The sequence below is a fragment of the Balaenoptera musculus genome, chromosome 10 (genome assembly GCF_009873245.2).
Source record: "Balaenoptera musculus isolate JJ_BM4_2016_0621 chromosome 10, mBalMus1.pri.v3, whole genome shotgun sequence".
Taxonomy (NCBI): Eukaryota; Metazoa; Chordata; class Mammalia; order Artiodactyla; family Balaenopteridae; genus Balaenoptera; species Balaenoptera musculus.
The window spans coordinates 7,717,973-7,739,924 of record NC_045794.1 but is presented as its reverse complement, the minus strand read 5'-3'; the positions used below and the strand labels follow the sequence as shown (position 1 = coordinate 7,739,924).

Genomic DNA, 21,952 nt, shown 5'->3' with positions numbered 1-21,952 from the left:
GGAGTAAGAGACAACTGAGACCAATTTTCATCCTTTTACTGAGGAGGAAAAAAAATATTTAATATTTTTGTTGTATAAGGTATAGCGCCTAAGGCAGGTACTTCTATTCCTGACCTCAGTCCCACGCGCTCCTGCTTTATAAAGCTATAGGACAGAGCAGAGTTGGAATGGAAAAGAAAGGTGGGGTAGGAGACAACAGATAAACTGGAAAGGAGCAGGGGGATGCGGAAAGAAAGACAACAGCCACATGTGTGCCCAAAACTTTTAGTCCCTGCAGCAAATCAGAATGATGCCAACCCAGTCTCTACCCTGGCTGGTGACCCTGCCGTGGATGCAGGAGAAAATATCCAATACTAAGGGAGTGACAACAAAACTCTGGGCCACAGCTACAGTCAGACGATCCAGAGGGAAGAGGGAGTGCCAGATTTTGCTGCTTGTGTCACACAAGCTAGAAAACCCTAGCTCCCCCACTGCGGAGGCACACCTACATTCCACCCATTTCCTTGCCTCACCATACTGTACATTCCTCCTCTAGGAGAATTCTGACCCTGGCTAGACACTCCGCTCCGGGATAAGGCCGAGCAGTCCTAGTTCTCCAGACTGCCTCTGTTATAAAGATTGGATTAGGGTAGGTGAGAATCGTAAAGATTTAAAAAGTAAAGTAGAACCCAGAGAAATGTCAAAGCTGCCACCATGTAGCACCAGCGACCAATTCTTGCACTTGTCTTCCCTGTCTCAGTAATCCCCTCTACAGAAGACATACATAATTGGAACAGCTCTGTCTTCCCTGTGAAGTCTCTGCTGGCACCAGGTTATAACCTGGACAGTGGGGAGTGTCTGCCTTAGGCTGGTTCGTGCAAGAGGGCCACCTTAGGTCTCCTTGAGGACGTTTATCTTGGCGCAGATCTTGAGGGCAGGGCCCAGCTTGATGTTCATGGCACTCATAAGATGTTCCTCTTTAAGTAATAAAAGCGCCTGTCCATCAATCTCCTGGGAACGAAACTCCTCTGCAATCTCTTGGCAGCCTAGAAGGAAATGGTGGGAATATGTATGAGAAACTACACGGTAGCACCAAAGTACTTGTCCTAAATTCAGTAATACAGTGGCCTGAGATGGCAAGCTTTGGAAGCAAAATGAAATCGGCAACTGGCTGTTTATAAAAACAAAAAGAGCCAAGACAGGGAGGGACTTCCCTGGCGGCGCAGTGGTTAAGAATCCGCCTGCCAATGCAGGGGACGTGGGTTCGATCCCTGGTCCGGGAAGATCCCACATGCCGCAAAGCAACTAAGCCCGTGTGCCACAACTACTGAGCCTGCAAGCCACAACCGCTGAGCCCACACGCTGCAACTGCTGAGGCCCACACACCTAGAGCCCACGCGCCCAGAGCCCGTGCTCCACAACGAGAAGCCACCACAATGAGAAGCCCGCGCACCGCAACTAGAGAAAGCCCGTGCGCAGCAACGAAGACCCAACGCAGCCAAAAATTAATTAATTAAATAAATAAATAAATTTATTAAAAAAAAAAAAAGAATAGCTTATAAACAATCCTGCCTTGAAGAGAGCAGGGCAACAATGGCCCATTATTTCCTAATCCCCTTCTCCACTGAGAAAAGTCTTTTATCCATGGTGGGTATCACAATTAATCACACATAAAAAAATACTTTATCTAAAAATTATTAAGAATCATAGATGAAAATCAACTGTTGCAAAATTACTGACATAGCAGAGGACAGTCAACCCAGGAAAACTGGGAAACCAGGCTGTGGACAAGTAACCGGAATAAATACCAAGAGTAGAGCCTTCGTCATACCATACTTAAGCCTCTCCTGCTTAAGTCCGTTACATTTCCAGTTACAAAAGCCCCTGTGGGATGACCTAAAGAAAACTAGGAAAATGAAGCAATATAGGTGACCTGGGTTCTGGTGGACAGGCCCGCGATACCTTGTAGAGAAGCAATAAACTCATACACCTCCTCTACGCTCCAACGGCTAGGATTACTGGACAGGAACACAGGGTTGATGCCATGTAATTCTGGTGTAGGTGGAGCTGTATTGGGGTTCCCCAGGTCACGTTCTCCATGCCCCGCTCGCACGGATAAAGGCCCAGGAGATGTTGGAGAGAGTGCTTCGTCGTAACTGGAATTATCTGAACCCCGGCTAGAGTCCTCTTGACCCTACAGAAAGAACCGCAAAACAGTGAGGTCACGAGTAACAGTGTCATGAGGTTTCCCTCTCCTCTCCCCAGCCACCCTGGGTTTGGATTACTATTGGGCACAGAGGAAAAACTAATCTTAGCACAAGTGAAATAATCTGTACTTCACGTGCAAATGCCCGAAGTCACCAGTCCGCTCTCGAGTGCCTTTCAAGTGTGAACTGTATCCCTCTCTCGGTTCTCCCCTTCTGCCAAGGACTGCCCTAGATTTTCCCTCCTCAAACATGGCATAAGGATTAACGGACAGGCAACCAGTAAGGTGAGAAGAGACAAAGAGGTCAGGATCTCTTGGAATCTGGAGTAAGGCAATCAACGCAAAACCGGAGTTCTGGTCTCATACTCTTTTTAGCTGGGCAAAGGAACTGCCCTGTGGGGAAGAGGGAGGAAAAGGGCCCATTTCTGAGGTAGTGCGCCCCGCACCGGCAGCTCACCCGGTGACGCTTGCCCTGGATCTTGGCACGGGCGATGTCGGAGGAGCTGCGGCGGGGTCCGCGCCGGCGAACGCGGGCATAGTTGGCTTCTTGAAACTCTTTCATCTTTTTCCTCTTCAGCCGGAATTGGTGGCTACAGCTCACATTATACCTATGGGTCAGGGCACGTACAGGAGGTCATGAGTGCTGCCAGAGAAGACCGCCTTGCTCCCCTGCACTAAATGTGAATTGGCATTTTAAGGGCCGATTTGGGGAAGGGAATGAAAGCAAAGGAGACGTTAACTACGAGCCTTGAGCAGATCCTAGGGAAGGGGTGTAAGGTTAGATGGAGGTGGGTGAGGCGCGGTGCCTACAGTACCTCTTCGCGCAAGTCATGGAGCAGAATCTCTTGGAGCCACGAAACTGCTCTGCAGGGGCGTACTTCCCACAGTACTCGCACTTCAGGAGGTTCGCCTTCTTATCTAGCTCTGAAAACAAGGCAGCGCGGGAGGGCTGCATCGGTTTCTGCTGCCACTCAGGCCCCCATCAGGCCCAGCGCTGGACTCTAATTACTCTCAGGGTTCCCCCCAAAGACCTACTCAACCTAATTGAGAATCCCTAAGACAGAGTTCAAGATCCAAAACCGTAAAGAACTGTCCCTCGAGAACATCACAGTCTTCCTAACCTTAAGCCAGACGATTTCCACTTTAAATGACTAATTTTATCCTGACTCATAATCTCAGATTTCAGACAAGACTGCATTTCTGAACAGGAGAGAGGAAAAGATTACTAATGCCTGGAAAGACATAAGACCTCTCTCCCACAGAAGTTTCCCAAAGCAGGGGGGGAAGTGTGAACAGGACTCCTTAACATGTATTACAGAATCTAGAATAAGGAGAACTGGAAATTAAGATATAGCCTTTTTTTTTTTTTTTTTTTTTTTTGGCTGCACCCTGCGACATGTAGGATCTTAGTTCCCCGACCAGGGATCAAACCCGTGCCCCCTGCAGTGGAAGCGTGGAGTCCTAACCACGGAACCGCCAGGGAATTCCCAGAAATAGCCTATTTTAGATCGTCTTTTGAAAAATATATCCTGGGCTTCCCTGGTGGCGCAGTGGTTGAGAGTCTGCCTGCCAATGCAGGGGACATGGGTTCGAGCCCTGGTCTGGGAAGATACCACATGCCACGGAGCAACTGGGCCCGTGAGCCACAATTACTGAGGCCGCGGGTCTGGAGCCTGTGCTCCGCGACAAGAGAGGCCGTGATAGTGAGAGGCCCACGCACCGCGATGAAGAGTGACCTCCACTCGCCGCAACTAGAGAAAGCCCTCGCACAGAAACGAAGACCCAACACAGCCAAAAGTAAATAAATAAATTAATTTAAAAAAAAAAAAAGAAAAATATATCCTTATAGTAAATAATTCAACAGATTACTCTAGCTTGATAAAATTCCCCTTAATTCTATCCTATGGAACAACTTTTGTGTGAGTCTACGTATTGTGTTATATGATGTGGTTTCTGGTTTCTCAGCGTGGATGGACTTCACGTAATTCCCACTTTAAATAGATAATTCCTATTTTACACTAAGTCCTCAAACACATCTCCATCAGCCTCCTTCCCCAGATGGGTCTCTAAATAAATACTTACCAGTAGATGGGCTGTCCCCACCTAAGGGGCCACCCGACTGATTCTCATTCAGCCCTGTCACGAGGCCAGTCTGCAGTGGCTTCTCAGACTCTTTCAGTAACTGAGAACAACCCACCTGTCCCAGAAAAAGGTTAGTTAAGTTAGCCTAATTCCTTTCTGCTTCCCTGTAGCTTTCCCCACCATTTTTTTTTTTCTTTTTTTTTTTTTTTTTTTCCCCACCATTTTTCACCACCATGTCTTTGCCCAGATTTCTGAGTTAATGACCAAGTCCGATGCAGAGAGAACCATTTTCAATATAGCAATCAAGAGCCTCTAACTGGCTTTTTTCAGATAAGCCATTGGAGAACAGGTTCCTACCTGGGCTCCCTATTTTGTCTTTTTCCTTCCTAAATTGCAGGGAACATACTAGGAGTCAAGATACTTATGTTCTAAGTCCTGGTTCTGCAACTCATGGTATTCAGAAAAGTCTCTTAACTTCTCTACCACAATTTTCTTCACTACAAAACAACCTAATTTGTCTAACTAAACACGACAGCTTTAGAGGTCACTTTTTTCCTTTTCTTCTCCTCTTCCCAATATTTTCACTTTCTAGTCTACATATTCTTTCTTCTCTTCACTTCCTTCTTTACAACTAACCATACAAACAACAGAATTGAACCATTCGCTAATAATTAAATAGTTCTGAGCCTTTTGATTTCGTGGAGTTTGAAAAGACAACAACCCGACCAAGCCCCACCTTCTGGCCCTGCCCTCACCGGAAAAGGTTCTGCTCCTTCCTGGATAACGAAGCCTTCAATGATGTGGGTGAGAATCTGGGGCTTCACGATGGCCTGTGGGGGCTTGGAGTCACCCATCTGTCTGGACACCATGGCCAGCGTGGGAGGCGGTGCTGACGGGGCAGGAGCCAAGGCTACTACATCACTGCTCGGGGTACTAGCATTCACACTGGTCACTGGTTCAGCTTTGTCTGGAAAATAAACACAAGATTGAGGAACAGATAGGGGATGACCTAGCTGATCCATCTATGAGCCAAGTCAGCCTGATCTTCCACAGTAATACATGTTCCCTTTTGGTCATTCACCCTGGATTCCCTGTGTTTGGATCTACTCCACCAGGCCTACTGAGGCAGAGTGATCTTTCAGCTCACTCAGAACTTTCCTCTAATTTCTGTGTACTCCAGCAGCACTGCAGAAGTCAGTTACTCACCTCCAAGACCGCCCTTCTCCTCCATGGCCTTCGGGCTCTCTACTACCGGAGACGCCTTCGCAGGAAGCATTGAACTCAACGTGGAGATATCGTCTCTCTCCTCCTCTGACTCAGCCTTGCGTTTTACGGGCAATGTCTGGGGTTTGCCCTATACAGTGAAGAACAGGAAAGAAAAGATTTATGAATGAAGGACAGTAAAGAAGCACAATTATTGCCATACTGTCAGAGAAAATTTTCTTAGTTCTAGATTCCCCAATTTGTATACTTCCCACAGTACAGTAAAATTTCTGGTCATTCCCAAGAAGTGTAACTTCTACATCAAGACAAAAAATACAACATTTTCTCCAGGTCCTCACATAGACCTGGAGACCCTGGGTTCATCAACAGCCCAACCACAAACTACTGTTTTTCTAAAAATCAATTTTGGTGGTTAAGGCTATATCTTGATATAACTTAGTACAGATCCCAAAACACAGAATTTCAGTGGCAAATTTAGGAGTATGAACTTCAGATATTATCTGCACTAATGTCTCTCTCTTACAAAAGAAGCAGTGATCAATACCAGTATCTTAACCTGCCTAACTCCTTATTCCCCTCCTAAATTAAGCTCAGGTCCTCTCAGGGACGATAGTGCCCTCAAAGCCATCAGGCGTCACTCACCGGCAGGTGCACAGACTGCATGTAGAAGGCGGCAGGGACCTGGGCCACAACAGGTGAGGAGGCGGTAGCCGCCCCCTTCACCACATGCGCCGTCCCCTGCACAGGAGCCAGGGTCATCCCCGAGGCCAGCGCAGGCGGGCACTCCTGCAGCGCACCAGCGGGCTGGGATGAAGGCGGCGAGGAGGCCAAGTGGGCCTGGCCAGGCTGCACTGTGCCTGGCATCCCCCGGGAAGCAGGCACGGCAGCTGCCAGCTGGGCCAGCCCCAAAGCCTGGGCCTGGGCTGTACCTGGCTGTCGGGTGCCCACGACTTGCACGGGGATGTGGGGCGGAGGTTGCTGGGTGGCTGACATCTTAGCAGCCCCCAGCTGAGGAGGCTTGACAGGGGCCACAGGTGGCTTGGACTGGATGGGGACGGGGGGCTTGGGGGCTGGGTCAGGAGGGAGCGACAAGGGCGAAGACTGCAGCATGGGCTGGACAACCAGAGTCTGGGCTGGCTGCTGGGACTGCGAAGGCGGGGCCTGCTGGGCGGGGGGGCCCTGAGGGGGGGGTGGGGCAGGGAGGGGCGCGGCCTGCTGCTGCTGCTGCTGCTGCTGCTGGGCCAGCTGGAGGTGGGTGGCCGTGTGCAGCAGCTGCGCCTGGCGGTGCGGGAACTGCTGCTGGTGGTGGATGGCGATCTGCTGCTGGATCACCACCTGCTTCTGCTGCAGGTGGATCTGCTGCTGCTGCTGGATCAGGGAGTGGGGCTGGATCTGCGTGTAGGTGGCTGCGGGGACAGCCCGAAGCGACAGAGAGGGAGGGGGGCAGAAAATCAGCGGCAGCACCAGGAATGGGAAGCCAGAGCACCCTTCCGAGGCGGACCCAGACGGTGAATGGAAGGCGAGCCTGGAGGGGCCCGGGCGGCTGCTTGGCTCACACCCTTTGCTCCGAGTCTGCCGTTACCAGCTACCTCCAGCCTTCAAGGTTTCCGCGACAGACCACTCTTGCTCGAGCAGTTAACGGTCCTCGGTAATTTCTTACATTTATCTAACTTTTATTTTTTTGCTTTACTTAAATCCTGTTACTTTGCACTCAGCAAGGACAATGGCGGGCCCCATCCTCTCCATGATTAGACTCAGCTCCTCAAGCACTGAGGCCATGTTTCATTCATTTTTACATCCCTGGAACCCAGCCCAGGGCCTGACACATGAGAAACACTTAGCGGTCACTGAAAGAATAAACGTCCACAGAGGTAAGGATACCAACATCTTCCCGTGAATGCCTCGGTCTCCAAGATTTATCAGTTTGGGTCACCGCCTATGAGAACAAGTCTTAGGAGTCAGCAGCTGCAAGCTCGGGCTTTACCCAGTTTTCTCCACTGTAAACTGGAGTTGGGATCTCCCCACTCCATACTCTACCAGAGTGTCCAGAGGATATATGTGAAATGAAAGCACTTCGGTAACAGAAGTGCTACAGTGTGTAAATACTAGGTATTAAACTGATAATTGACTGTTACATTTTGTGAGTACATTATTCAAATATAGCAACAACTGAAGAACTAGAAACAAGGAAGGCAAAAATAAACATTACCAAGTAAGGTGCACACATCTAACTCTATACACAGCCTGAGAGCAAGAACTATTTTGGGTTATTATTATTATTTATTCTTTTTTACCCTCATCATTGATACAGACGATCACAAGTTGACTGTATTAAACCATGGCTCTATTTGCTCATCCTAAGTGCTCTAAGGCACCTATACAGTCTCTACTCTACACTGGGCCAACTAACCAGCATTAAACGCATCCCTTATGCTAAACTGTAAGCTCCGTGAGCAGGAGTCTGTTTTCCAAAGATGTGTCCCAGCACCTCCTAGAACACAGTAGGCAACTCAAAAGGAACCAAGTGAATGAATGGGTAGGGTGAGTAAACTGAAGAACTCAGGACCTAAGAAAGAGAGGACAAGGCAACTTGTAAACTGACTGCTGCCTGGTGGAAACAGACAAGATCCATCTCTGTTACCTGTCGTCCTGTCTCCCTGGATCAAGGCTGATGTGATTCTCTTTCCTTCCACTAGTCCAGGACCAACACAAGCAGGAAAAAAGGCAAAGATATGTACTCTGACGATTTCAAACAAGTGCCGAGAGAACAATGACGTTATGAGAGGTGACAGCTTACCTGAGCTAATAAGGGTCTGGCTGGGAGCAGGTGTGGCTGTCCGTGTCAGGTTCATGCCCACGCTCTGCTGACCAGTCCCATCTGCTTCTGCCTTCTTGGCCGCTGCACTTTCTGCTTCTGTCTGGCTGCCCTGACTCACAGTCACTGCCTGGGCCGCAGGCAAGGGCTGCACCACTCCTGTGCCCTTCCTGGGACAGCTCCCACCACCACCCATTCCTGAGGAAGGCAACTGACCCAAGCCCCCAGGTGCCTGGCCACCTGGACCCATGGACCCTGGGATGCTATTCCCACTGCCTCCACCAGCTTGACTAAGGTTGAGGGACTGGCCTGAGGCCCCAGAGGAAGCCTGAGCCACAGTGAGGGCCTGGCTAGAGGCCTGGGAGAGGCTGGAGACAGGGGAGGCTCCAGGAGGAATGGCCTTCTGAGCGGAGCCTTGCATTTGGGGTCCTTGGGCTGAGGCCTGTTGGTTCCTGACTGCCAAGTTCTGCACCTGAAAGATAAGAAGTAAAAGACAGACTGAGAAAAGGGGAACAGGGGGCACTCAGGTCAAAGATTTGTGACTGATTCCGAAGCAGTGACGACAGCTACAGATATTCCACAGCCCCCCTCAACTCGTACCCCCTCCTGTACAAATGTACACAGTGAAGACCTTCCCAGGGAGGGACTCAAGTCATATTTGATTTTTCAGTCTCCTTCACTCACTATCAAATCCATCATCTAGTTTGGTTATTTTATTCCTTCAAAATGTCTCCGATTTTCCCTTTCCTCTCCATTCATTCATTCAACATCTACAAAACATCTACTATGCTTCAGGTACCACACTGGATACTGGGAATGCAGAGATGAAAGACACGAGCCCCTGCTTTTAATGAGTACTTTCTACTAAAAAAGACAAGAAAACCAAATTACACTACGCACAGATAGGCACACAGTGCTACACGAGCACAGAGAGGAGATGAACTCAGACTAGGGAGATTAGCGAAGACGGCCTAAAACAGGTGATGTCTGAGCTGAGAACCAACAGGTAATAGTGAAGGCAGGGGTTTGAAGACATAGGTGACAACACTGCAAGACCACTGAGCCAAGAAAGAGCACAGCATTTTTGGAAATTCTAAATATTTCATTATGTTTGGGGTGAATTAGAGGAAATGGCAAGAAATGAAGCTAGGAAGGTAGGCTGAGGCTAGAAAGAGGCCAGATCTCCAAGGGCCTGGTGTGTTAAAAGAAAGAGAGCCTCAACTTTACTTTGGAAACAAAGTTTCTCCATCTTCTTCATTGTTATATTCCCAGCACCTAGCACAGTGCCTGACAGAGAGTAAGTGCTCCAAGGTATGAATGGAGAGAAGGAACGATGAGCACTTAATGCATTACAGGAAGCCACTGAAGAATATGCGTCAGAATCATCATGGTCAAATCTATAGTTGAAACCATTCTTTCAAACACTGCTGATGAAAGTATAAATCAGTACAACCACTTTGGAAAACAGTTTGGCATCATATCCCAAAGGTGAATATTCACACACCCTCTAATAACCCAGGAATCCCATAAGAGAAATGCTCGCTGTATACAATGGGTGGCTTGTGTAAGAATGGTCACAGCAGCACTAGTCATAATAATAAAAACCTGGGAACCAACCGAATGGCCATAATCAGAAGAGAAGATGAATGAAGATGTGTAGTATATTTACACACTGGAATATTACATAGAAATCAAAATGAATAAAGTAAAATGACATACAACAATACAGATGGATTTTGACAGTAAGCTATTAAGAAATCATTCCCAAAAAGACTGTAGACAACACAAGTACAACACAAGTACCTTATAAATTTCAATATAAATTATACATATATGTGTGTGTATATATATATGTGTGTGTGTATATATATATATATAAATGATATAGTATCTGGAATTTGCTTCTAAGTAATCCACAGGTGAAGGGAAGGGGTCTGGAGAGACTGGCCACATGTTTATAAATGCTGAAGCTGGATGGTTAAGTACATGGAGGTTCATATTTCTTTATATTTTTGTTTATGTCTGAAATGTTCCATAATAAAAGTACATTTTAGAAATATACATAAAGGCAGTAAAACTATATAAAAAGGGACACAGGGAAGGATGAACCTAGGAATCATGGGTAAGGGGAGGCAGTGGATGCAACTGGGGATGGCTTATTGCATGATTAAAACTTACTGAGTAAATATTTTTAAAAAGTGGACCATTAATGGACCATTGATGAGAGGAGGCCGTGAGCCAAGGATTATGATTTATCACATTCTGTATACCGGAGGTACAATTAAAAATAACGTTAGTGACAACATATATCTTCTTATTAAAAAACTTATTCTGATAGTAATGTGGGGGAGGATTAGAAGTAGATATGGCTGAAGTCAAGAGACCAGTTAGGAAACTAGTACAGTAATTCAGGTGAAAAACAAAAAGAACCCGAATTCAGACAACAGTAATAAAGAAAAAGAGGTAATAGCTTTTGAGAGAGATTTACAAGAATCATCAGGATTGGGTGCTGGGGCGCTTATATACTACCTGGCAATTATATTGTTTTTTTCTAATCAGCTTTCTTTCCATAATGGCTATTTAAAACTTTCCTCCTCTCCTTGTACCTCAGAACCACTTCCTCTTTCCCCTGTCACTGTTCACTCCAGCAGAGACAATAAAACCACTAGATGTGAAGACGCTTCAGCAGTTCCACCAAACCTGCCCCTGCACCTGCTCCCATCACTTGCCACCCCCTCTCCTCCTCTCCTTCCTCTCCTTCCTCCTACCAAAGGGCCGTCCTTCTCCAGGCTAAGGATCCCATCCCCTCCTCCTTCTCGATTCTTTCCTTCTCTTCAGCCTCTCCTCTACCGGTTCCCTCCCGTCACCAAGCCTGAACCCCATTCCCAACCCCAGCTTCACCCTCCTCTCCTGCTCCTGCTCATCTCTTCATAATTGTTTACAATCACCGCACCAATTCCCACCACCCAGTCACTCCTCAAGTCACACTGCTCCTCTGGCTTCAGCCCCCGACTCCCCTGGAAGGGCTCTCCACCCACAGACCTAAGTCCAGCTCTCCCGCCCTCTCCACTGCACTGGACAGAGGACCCTCTCCACTTTCGTAACATTCGGCGCCCTTGTCTTCGTGACACTGCACAATCCAGATCTTGTCTCTGTCACTCTCGCCTATTCCCCTCTGCCAGCCCACCACCCTCTACTCCACCTGGGGCTGCTCCATTTTCTAAGGGTTCGTTCTAAACCTCGGGGCTCCAGCCTGAAGGCTTTTCTCTTCTCAATCCGTACCAGCTCCCCAAGCGACTTCCGGTGCTTGACTTCTCTTATCATCTCCATGCACACTACTCCTGTCTGTTCATCTCCAACTCAGTCAGACCTCTCCTCTGAGCTGGGCACTGTGTACATCACACTGCTGACCCAATACCTCCTCATGGGCGGCTCACAAGCACTTCTAGGTCAGCACATCCTAAAGTGAACTTCACCCTGCGTCCACTTCCCCAGCGTTTTTCATCGCATTCACAGCACTCCTGGCCCCTCACAGCCGTGTCAGATCCCAGCTCTGTCACCTCCCCCCATCCCCCATCCACTGGGTCAGGCCTCCCTTTCCAATGGTCTTCTAAGTTTTTCTCCAATCTACTCATTTCTGTCCATCTACATTGCTACCACCTAATCCAAACACCATCTTTCCCCTAAACTCTTATAACACTGTTTTTCTCCCTATATTCACACTCACACCATTTCCATTTATTCTCCAGAGGAGCCAACATAGTCCTTAAAATAAAAAAAAAATTTTTTTAAACCCTCAAGTCTCCAAGTCACTGCCGTTTCCCACTGGCCTTCACATAGAGCCCCAAATCCTAAACACAGTCCCCAAGGCCCTGCAAGATTAGTTTCTCCCACCTCCCCAGTGCCATCTCCATCCCCCATCGCCAGGCTCCAGGAACACGGGTCTTCTTTTAGTGCCTCAAATATACAAACTCTCTTCCCTCCTCAGGTCTCTGGACATGGGGGGGACCCTGCCTTCACTCTCATTCCATGTCTTCCCCTGACTAACTTCTACAGGCCCCCATTTAACTGCCATCTCCTCGGGAAGGCCTTCTTGACTTCCACCCCCATCCCAAGGCTAAATTAAGTCCCTTTCTATGTTTTCAGAGCACTCTGTACTTTTTTTTTTTTAAATAAATTTATTTATTTATTTATTTATTTATTTATTTATTTTTGGCTGAGTTGGGTCTTCGTTGCCGTGCGCGGGCTTTCTCTAGTTGCGGCGAGCGGGGGCTACTCTTCGTTGTGGTACGAGGGCTTCTCATTGCGGTGGCTTCTCTTGTTGCGGAGCACGAGCTCTAGGCAGGCGGGCTTCAGTAGTTGCAGCACATGGGCTCAGTAGTTGTGGCTCACGGGCTCTAGAGCGCAGGCTCAGTAGTTGTGGCGCACGGGCTTAGTTGCTCCGCGGCATGTGGGATCTTCAAGGACCAGGGCTGCAACCCGTGTCCCCTGCATTGGCAGGTGGATTCTTAACCACTGCACCACCAGGGAAGTCCCAGCTCTCTGTACTTTCTAATGAAGCAATTATTAAACTATTCAGGTGATTATCTGTTCAATGTGCTTTGATGATGTGTCATCTCCATCAGTCCAGTGATCATGACCTTGGACATTCAAGGCCAAGGAATGTCTGATATCTGATCATAATGAGGGCTAAACTCGTAAACCCTCACTATGCTGTGTCCGGGCACTGTTCAAACGCTTACACACATCAACTCCCTTGGTCCTCACAACACACTCTGAGGTAGGTATTTTATAACTATTTAATAGATGAAGAAATTGTGGCCAAAAATGTTAGGCCATTTGCAGGGGTCACACTAAGTCATGGAGTTGGAATCTGACCCAAACATCAGATTCCCACTTTCAACCACTACTCTGTCCCTCCACACACTGACACACAAATATCTGATGAATAAATAGATGGATAAATGAAAGAATTGCTATGGAAGCAGGCTCCACCTCACCCTCTGATTCCACGGCTATCACTGTAGTCTAAACCAAAGGCCTTACCTTGTCACTAAATGACCTCAACAGTTTCTTAGCAGGTTCTCTCATTTCTCTTTCTTCTCCAGGCACGTGTTCCTAAATGATTCTTTCTCAAGGAGTTTCCTGACCCTATCAATCTGCTGTTCAAGCCAGCAGTGCCACTGCTACCTGTGAAGTTACCTGGCTTTCAGACTTCTCCCTAACAACGACCTTTCCAGCCACAGGCCTGCTGTCTCCACTTTATTCACTCATCCCCAAATCACGGTCACATACATGAGATAGGCCTTTACACATACTGTTCTCTCTCCAGTGTTCTTCTTACTCCAAATCAAATCCTACCCGTCCTTTAAGAATCTGCTCATGTTCCTAAAAGTCACTGAAAAGAAATGCAGGCAACTCTTCCCTAAACTCCTGCAGCAAAGTTGGTACTGTTTACTTTTGCACTTCTTTCTTCTCTAAGCTCTTTGCAGACCTGACTCATTTTTCAATCCCCCAGTTTCTAGTATATACCTGAGCACATCAACAGAAAGAGGTCAATATTTACTTGCTGACTGATAAACTAAAAGAATGAAACGAGTACTATAAGATCCCAGTTTATATCCCACCCATAAGAAGCTAAAGCATTCAGGCTCTATATATATGTATATACACACACACACACACACATATTGCAGATAAGGCATGGGAAGCACTGGTGAGGAAGACTTTACTGGGAACACAGTGAGCAGAAACAGACGGCTGAAGGTTGAGAGCTACAGTAACTCATAAAGACAAGGAATCAAGTGTTCTGCCAGCAACTCAGCCAGGTCAGCGTCACGTGTGTCTAACTAGAATTCCCTCAACCATCCCTTACCTTACAGAGACAGTACTGCAAGAAGAGAGAACTAAGACTTCCTGAATAAAACTGAGCCATGGAGGGCTAAAAGAAGGGTAAGGACATCTGTCCTGTATTAAGAATAAGGCTTCCCACATCCACAGGGCTGTTTTCAGTCAAGTCTACTTCCCTTCCTAACTCAAAGAACTAAAAAGGTATAAGGTATTCAAGTTCTACAGAAATTTTTTTAAAAAAGGATTCTGAAAAGTGGTAAAGTGGTAATGGGGTGGAAGGGTGGGCCCTGGTCCGAGGCCATTCCCTTCGCCCTCCCCAGTGTCCGTCCACAGGTCACGTGGTTGCCACTGACCTGATCGGCATCTGTGTGAACTCCCGGAGACTGGGCAGATGGCGCCTCCTGCTGGACCGCGGCCACCGCCCCGTTAGGCATCAGGATGAGCTGGGAGGCTAGAGGCACATTCCGGCCCAGGGTCCGGTTTACCTGCAATAGGTTTCCCAGCTGTGGCTGGCAAGGAGAGGAGGAAGAGGAAGAGCAGAGGAAAGAGAACAAGAGGAAAAGAAGAGAGACAGAGGAAACGGAAGGGAAGGACCACAAGACAAAATAAACAGAAGATACGAAACAGCTAAGCCCTGCCCCTTTCCACACCAACCCAGGAGACCCTCATTCTCCACATGCGATGAATCATCCGAAGAAAACCTAGAATGTGTATAAAACTATACACTGATAACAAAGAATCAAACATCAAAGAGGTTGAGACAATGAGGATTCCGGAGCAAGTGTTTATATATAGTAAGTAGACAGGCCAAGAGATAACACTTAGGATTCGTGTACTTGAGTCATAGGTCTAAAGATTAGACTATTATCTGACGCAAATTTCTCAAATACTAAGGTGAACATCTTCTAACTTAGGATCTCAATAATCTGCAGGCTACCTGTAAACACTAAGCATCACTTCTAGAGGTTAAGTAAGGCATAGGAAGTAGATCAGCTTGTCTTAAAACATCTGGGTAACCATGATTAAATAAAACAGCTTTCACTCTGGGCATTCCCTGGTGGTCCAGTGGTTAGGACTCGGCGCTTTCACTACTGCGGGCCCCGGTTCAATCCCTAGTCGGGGAGCTAACATCCCAAAAGCTGCGTGGTGCAGCCAAAAAAAAAAAAAAAAAAAAATAGCTTTCACTCAGTAAGTCACAGGACATTTATGCCCCTGGGGCAACAGCGGCTGTGGCTTTGGCTTACCCGTAGATACATCTGGGCCTGGGACTGGTTGAGGGGTGGGGAGGTGGTGTTCCCCAGAAGCACAGATTGGGTCAAAGTGGTAGCACTGGGAGAGCTCACACTCTGGGATCGGCTGATGAGCTGGGCGGCCGACGTGGTGGCCAGATTGATCTGTGTGGTACAGAAAGGAACCAGGACTCAGGACTGGGGAGATGTAAAAGGAAATATACACGACTGACAAATTCAGAGTGACGCGGTCAAGAACAGAGTATCCCACTTTCACAGAGTCAGGAGGAAATGAATAATACCTTGCTATCCATTACTGTCATCCCAGCTACTGGAGGGTATCACCAAACCAGTCCCTAACCACCAGCGTAACAGTTGAGAAGGCAAAGGGACGAAACGGAACCGATCTTACTTCTCATTCAAGGCTTTGCTACCGCCTACGCAGGACTTTCCTCCTCCTTTCTTAGACCTCCTCGTTAAGTAAGACTCCTATATAGATCCAAGCTGGTTACTTTCCACTTTACTAATATTCTCTACAGAAGGGCAGTAAATACCGTGGACGGCTCAATAAACACTCTCAGATCAGCAGCACAAAGTAGTTTAACCCGGAGAGGAAAGCCCCTCGGAGGGGAGGAGCAGTACTCACGGAGGCCTGGGTGGTGGTGCTCTGCTGCTGGGCGCTGCTGGTGTTGGGGGAGCTGGCCTGCCGACTGGCAGCAATCGTGGCCTGTTAGAGGGGAAAGAAGACAAGAAAGAGCAGAGACAATGAAGGAAAAGGCTCTGAACCTGCCAGTAATAGATCACAGGCACAAAATATAATAGAGATTTCAGGTAAGAATTGAGAGCCTCTACTATGGAGCGAGGACGAGTGTCTTCACAATCCCAATTACCCTCATGTTGTCACATATGCTAACCCAATAACTCCCACAGGACCCGCCCGGGGCAGGCAGGCAACCCGTTCTCTTCCTCCCACTTTCTTTTAGCTGCAAGAAACTTTGGTCAGGTCACGTCATGAGTCACTGCTAAGTCCAGCCCAGTGCTGCCCCATCAATACAAATAGAATACGAGCCACATATATCATCTAGTAGGAACATTTCTCAAAAAGTGAAAAGAAACAGGAGAAGTAAACTTTAATAATTTACTTTATTCAAGCTGATCTATCTCATTTCAACATGTAACCAACATAAACAAACTACTGAAATTTTTTTTCATACTAAGTCTCTGAAATCCAAAATCTTTTCACACACCTCCATTTGCACTAGCCGTATTTTAAGTGTCCAATAGCTACCTGTGGCTAACGGCTACCATACTGGACGGTACAGGTCTAGCACAAAGCCATGTTACCTCTAAAAGGTAGTTTCCCCACAGTTCTTACTGCGAGCCCAGACACTAAGGTCCCTTCATCCTCCTACAGGAGGACAGGAGGCAGAGGAGACCGCTTCCAGCCTGGCTCAGCGGAGGGTGTAGCGTGCCCCGACCCACCTGCGGTGCCTGTTCCCTCCCTCCGGGGCCAGCTAGCTGCTGACCTCTCACCTGCTGGACGGCAGCCAGGCTATGCAGCTGGGCATTGCTGAGCTGCTGCTGGAGCATGAACTGGTGGAAATACTGAGCCGCGTTGGGCTGACGCTGCAGTGCCTGCAGAGCCTAGGAAGAAAGAGCGGGGATCAATCCACTTAGAATGAATCACTCCTGGGACTTGCCTGGCGGTCCAGTGGTTAAGACTCCGTGCTCCCAATGCAGGGGGCACGGGTTCGATCCCTGGACGGGGAACTAAGACCCCGCATGCCGCACGGCGTGGCCAGGAAAAAAGAAGAATCACTCCTAACTCCTATTCTATGGAAATCACTGTGATCCTCTAAAAGGGACATACGGGAAGGAGGGAAACAAAGGAAGACGGGTATCTGGTTAAATTGTCAACATCTGCTTCGTCCATTTTTACATTAGAACCAGTAAGTCCTTAAAAAGTAGACAAGCAGTTAATTCTGCTGTGCTCTATTCTTGAAAAGTAAAGCAGTGTAACTCACATGAACTCTTATTTCCCAAAACGGAATCTGGAAATATACGATATAACAAAGAATTAGGACTAAACTGGTTTGAAAATAAATGGGATGTTGATTAATGTAAAGAGAAGAAGAAAATAAAAGACCATATTCTAGGGATACAATAAAGATGACAGAATCCTAAGAGGTTGGATATGATGAAAAATAGAGTAAATGGTGGCTTACGAAAGACTGTATCAGGTAAAATTTTCAATTAAGTGGCATTTTCAAACATCTACAGCATAATACTAATGGGTGTTTATCGAGATGATACCGGTAATTCAGTTTTAACATTAACTTCAGGACATTACTGTATTTTTTTTCATAATTAGAACCAGTCTTAGGATGTGCATAGTTATTCTAGTAGCTAAAATATTTTAAGTAAAAGTTCTTAACTTCCATTGCTCAGGGTGATTTTCAAGAAAGACCAAAAATTAAAAACCTGACAATCCATGAAGAGAAATGGTTAGTTAGAATCTAGCAACATGAACTGAATGGTATAAGAACCTTAAAAGACTGAATCTCATTCTGCCTGCTTGCTCAAACTGTTGAGAACTCCTAAGACTCTCAGAAGAACTGGAAGGGACCTTAGTTGTCACCTAATCCAACTGCCCCCGTTTGCTGGAAAGGAACCAAGGGCAATTATCTTCCTGCATCCTTGCCCGCCCCAAGCCAGTGCTCACAGATCGCAGCCCCTCAGAGCTGAGCCTCACCTGGACCGCTTGCCGTTCATACAGCGACATCTGAGCTATCTGGGGCCGAGCGCTGCCCCCAGAGCCGGAACTCCCATTGGTGGAGTTGGAGTTCTGCTCACTCTCAGTCTCCATGATAGAGGTCCAGGGTGCCCGAGGCTGGCGCTCGGACTCAACACCTAGATGGAAGCAGCAAAGGATCAAAATTTACACCTGATCTCAAACTACCATTTCATGTTATTATTCAAGTTTTCTAAGAACCTTCCTCTTCTTCCATAAACCATGAATGATTTCTCCGGTTTAATAACTACCAAATCTTCAATATACTCTTATAACCATAACTTCCCCACACCATCTTCTGAAGCTAAGCAGTGTCTCAAAATAAACAACTTTTACATATTCCCTCATGCCATTAAATATATAATGGCCAGAATGTAAGACGGTTCCTCATAATAGTAAGGCCACCTTATATCCCCATAACACTTTTAAATAGTTTAAAATCGTCCCATTTAAAATTTACTGTTATCTCATCTCTCTCCGCATGTGCAACACCATTATCAGCGTCATCTTATTAACAATGGTCACCGTTTACTGAGAAGCCACTAGGTGCCTCCTCTCACTGGGCTAGGCTCTTCACCTCCATTATCTCTCAGTGCTTTACAGGAAATATAATTATCCCCACTTTACAACTGTGGAAATGAGGTTTCCTGAAGTTAAACTTGTCCCAGTTAAGTATCAAACCTTTACACTAGGACATGCTTCTTCAAACCGAAAACAATCTATGATTAAGGCAGTGTCACTCACTTTGAGTACTCATTGTCATTATTTTATGAAAGAGGGGCTTAAGATACAGATATCAATACATTGAATGCATCATAGAAAGTCATAAAACTAGGAGACAGAAGAACTAGCCTACAGCCCGTATCGCCCGAAGAGCTGTCTGGTTCCCACTCAGGCTACTAGTAACACCTTGGACATGTCACTTTCCCTTCTTATAACCTCAGTTTCCCTGTTTGCAAGGAAGGCTTCACAAATAAGTATAATACATCATTTTAACAAATGACTTACAGGTATTAAACATAGTAAAGACAACAATGAAGATCTTCAAGAAAATAAGATTCAACTTTTGAGTCCACTAAAGTAGTCAGAATTTACCCTCTGGGGTCTACACTAAAATTTGCAAAAAGACATGAAAACATTGCTAAGAACCAAGCAAAGAGACAGATGAGAAGTAGGAAGAAACATGCCTTCGAAGCAGCACTAAATGACAATAAGGTTTTTTTGTTCATTCTTTTTTTTCCCCTCTTCTGTTAAACCTAAATACTATATTGTCTACTTTTGAGGCGTGGAGCCACTATAAATATCGGGTCAGCACAGCACAATTTGTTTTGGAATGTAAACATCAAACCAGAATTTCTGCTAAGGGGTGTCGACAGTTTTATTAGAGTGGATCTATTTTAATGACTGCATTCAAAACAAAGTAAATAAAATCAAAACGCTTGGGCTTGGAAATAAAGTTGGGGAGATTTTTTATGATTCCATTCCCAGTATCATCTGATTGCATCGTTATCCCCCCCAAGAATTCAGTTGCACAGGAATAGCAAATGTTATTGCAAACATGGATATAACCCAAGAAGCACACAGGAGAAATCATACTGGCTTCAAGTCTAGTCTATCTTCTCCCCACATCTTTTGCCAAAATATTAAAGCACTAAACAGATACAGACCCATGAATCCTCATTATCAGCATGTGAAGAAAAAAAGCGGGTAAGGGTTAGAGGCAGCACGGCATAGCTATATAGATCACCGGACTTAGTTCACTGGACCCAGAGACAGGAGGAGACCCCTTTACTAGCTGGGGGGGACATTAATTCCCTTCATGGGTGAAAATGCTAATAAAACGTATGATCCCTCATCTCCCCCCAAAATGGAAGTCTTATTAATTTTTCAGAGTGAGAAACAGAAAAGAGGTGGAAAGGGACCAGCTTAAAGTTTTTAATAAAATCAGGAGGAACTGTCATCAAAACCAGGATTCCTGGATCCCAGGCACATAAATCTATTCATCAGTGATCAGTGTTGGGACTGTAAAATTAAATACAGAAAGCAAAGATAACAAAAAGTTTGGGAACCACAGTGAATTTAAATTTTCAGAATTTAACTGGAAGAGAAAGAGAAGCTGACCCATAGAGGTCCCCAAAGTAACTAAACCACGGTCATCCTGAAAGGCAGCATTTGGGTGTGTGTGGTTGGGTTGGAGCAGACCTTTGGCACGGAGCTGGAAGAGGATATTGAAGTGGACCCGGTACTGGGCCTACCGAGCCAAGAGTTGGAGGAAATCAATTTCCCCAAGCACGAAACTGTCTCGTAGGAAGGATGGGGCATAGGAAGGGGGGCGGGAGGAGGGGGTTGGTTCGGGGAAGGCTGTGCCAAAGAAATGGAAGCCATGTGAAGAAGAGGGAGAGGAGACGCCCCAGGGGTCCCTGTTGTACCTAGAACCTGGATGAGAACGACGTTCGCAAGAGGGATCAATCACACCGCGGGAGGGGGGTCGACTGAGCGGTGCCAGCAGTGAACCGACCCAAGTGAGCGGAGAAATGTGCTTACTGATAGCGGGGAGACAGACAGAAGTCGAGGAACTGGAGGCTGAGGAAACCAGCGGACCAGAAAAAGCAGGGAGATAACTAGACAGCATGCCTGGATGGGAAAGCCAAAGTCAGAGACGGGAAAATGAATGAGAGAATGAGCGGTCAGAAGCAACTCGGGTGACGGACGGAAAGCAGTGAGCACAGAGAAATGAACACAAGAGCGAGAGGCTGGACAGGCAGAGGGAAGGACCGCAGAGCGAGCGCCAGAGGTAGGCAGGGAAAGACGCCGGGGGAGGTACCTGGGGCGTTCCACAGCCCGAGGTGGCGGAAGAAACATCCCCGCGCAGCCAAGCCCCCGGAGGTCCTGCCCCTGCCCGGCCCGCGGCCGCCCGCTTACCTCCGCGCCTGGCTCTGCACCCGAGTGCTCTCGGGGGGGCGTCCACCTCACGTGCCGGGGTCCCCCGGCGCCGGGCTGGGCGGGGGGCTCGCTCGGCCTCCGCGGCGGGCTCCCCTCGCCTCCTCCCCTTCCTGGAGGGGCGGGGGCGCCGAGAGCGGGGTGGGAGGCGCCCGGCGCGGCCGCGGCTCCCCGCCCCTCCCGCCGCTCCGGGTGCGGGCCGGCCGCGGCTCCGCCAGGCCTCCGGGGCTCGCTCGGGGCCTGTCACTTCCTGCCGGGCCGAGAGGGTGGGGGCTGCAGGCCGGGGGCTGCGGGCCGGGCTGGAGGAGGGGGCTGGCGGGGAGGTGCTTCCGGGGCAGCCGGACCCCTCCCCCGTCCCTCCCCCTCCCCTCGGCGCCCTACCCCCTCCCTCCCGCGAGTCCCTCGTTTCCTGCCGGCGCCCGTTGCCATGACGACGCTGCTGCCGGGCCTCCGCGCTTAGGCCCCGGGGTTTTTTGTGTTTTTTTTCCCCTCTCTCGCTCTTTCTCCTCTTTTTTCCCCTTCTTTCTTTCCGAGTTCTGCTCGCCGGTGGGAGGGTCGAAACGGAGAAAGTGCTGGCCTCTAGCGGGGAACTCACCTCTCACAGAGAAGGAGAGGGAGATGGGAGAAGGGAGGGAAGTGACGTGGAAAAGGGGAAAAAAGAAGGTATTTTTCTGGAGCTTCTGGGAATAAGGGATAGAAAGAAAGGATCAAAGAGACCAACAGGCTGAGCGGGAGAAAACCAAGCAGCGACCCTAGAGAAACGGCAGACGGGGAAAGGAAATAAAGCCGAGGAAAGGAGAGAAAAGGACAGAAAAAGATTGAGGAAAAGGAGAGAG

The 21,952-nt window shown here is 47.7% G+C and overlaps 1 protein-coding gene across 4 annotated transcripts; it reads right to left on the bottom strand.

Annotated features, from left to right (window-relative positions):
- Nucleotides 1–21: 21 nt before the first annotated feature.
- Nucleotides 22–21,376, bottom strand: PHC1 (polyhomeotic homolog 1). Of its 4 annotated transcripts, XM_036864651.1 has the most exons (15): nt 21,099–21,376; nt 18,138–18,295; nt 16,919–17,029; nt 16,032–16,112; nt 15,401–15,550; nt 14,510–14,665; nt 8,289–8,778; nt 6,134–6,897; nt 5,474–5,621; nt 5,023–5,234; nt 4,268–4,382; nt 3,001–3,109; nt 2,643–2,793; nt 1,942–2,173; nt 22–1,025 (listed from the first exon to the last, which is right to left on the bottom strand). In XM_036864651.1, the coding sequence occupies exons 2-15, from the start codon at nt 18,249–18,251 to the stop codon at nt 871–873; spliced, it is 2,988 nt and encodes a 995-aa protein (XP_036720546.1). In that variant the 5' UTR covers nt 18,252–18,295; nt 21,099–21,376; the 3' UTR covers nt 22–870. The 4 variants fall into 4 exon arrangements, with proteins under 4 accessions (XP_036720546.1, XP_036720544.1, XP_036720543.1 ...); XM_036864649.1 differs by lacking the exon at nt 21,099–21,376 and having other exon boundaries at nt 1,913–2,173; XM_036864648.1 differs by lacking the exon at nt 21,099–21,376 and having other exon boundaries at nt 14,510–14,641.
- Nucleotides 21,377–21,952: the final 576 nt, after the last annotated feature.

Coding starts and splice junctions, on each gene's coding strand:
- PHC1 (XM_036864651.1), bottom strand. CDS start 18,251: ATGGAGACTGAGAGTGAGCAGAACTCCAACTCCACCAATGGGAGTTCC. Junction 5,235..5,473: donor GGAGAAGGGCGGTCTTGGAG/GTGAGTAACTGA, acceptor TTTATTTTCCAG/ACAAAGCTGAACCAGTGACC. Junction 3,110..4,267: donor TGGGGACAGCCCATCTACTG/GTAAGTATTTAT, acceptor CCTTGTTTTCAG/AGCTAGATAAGAAGGCGAAC.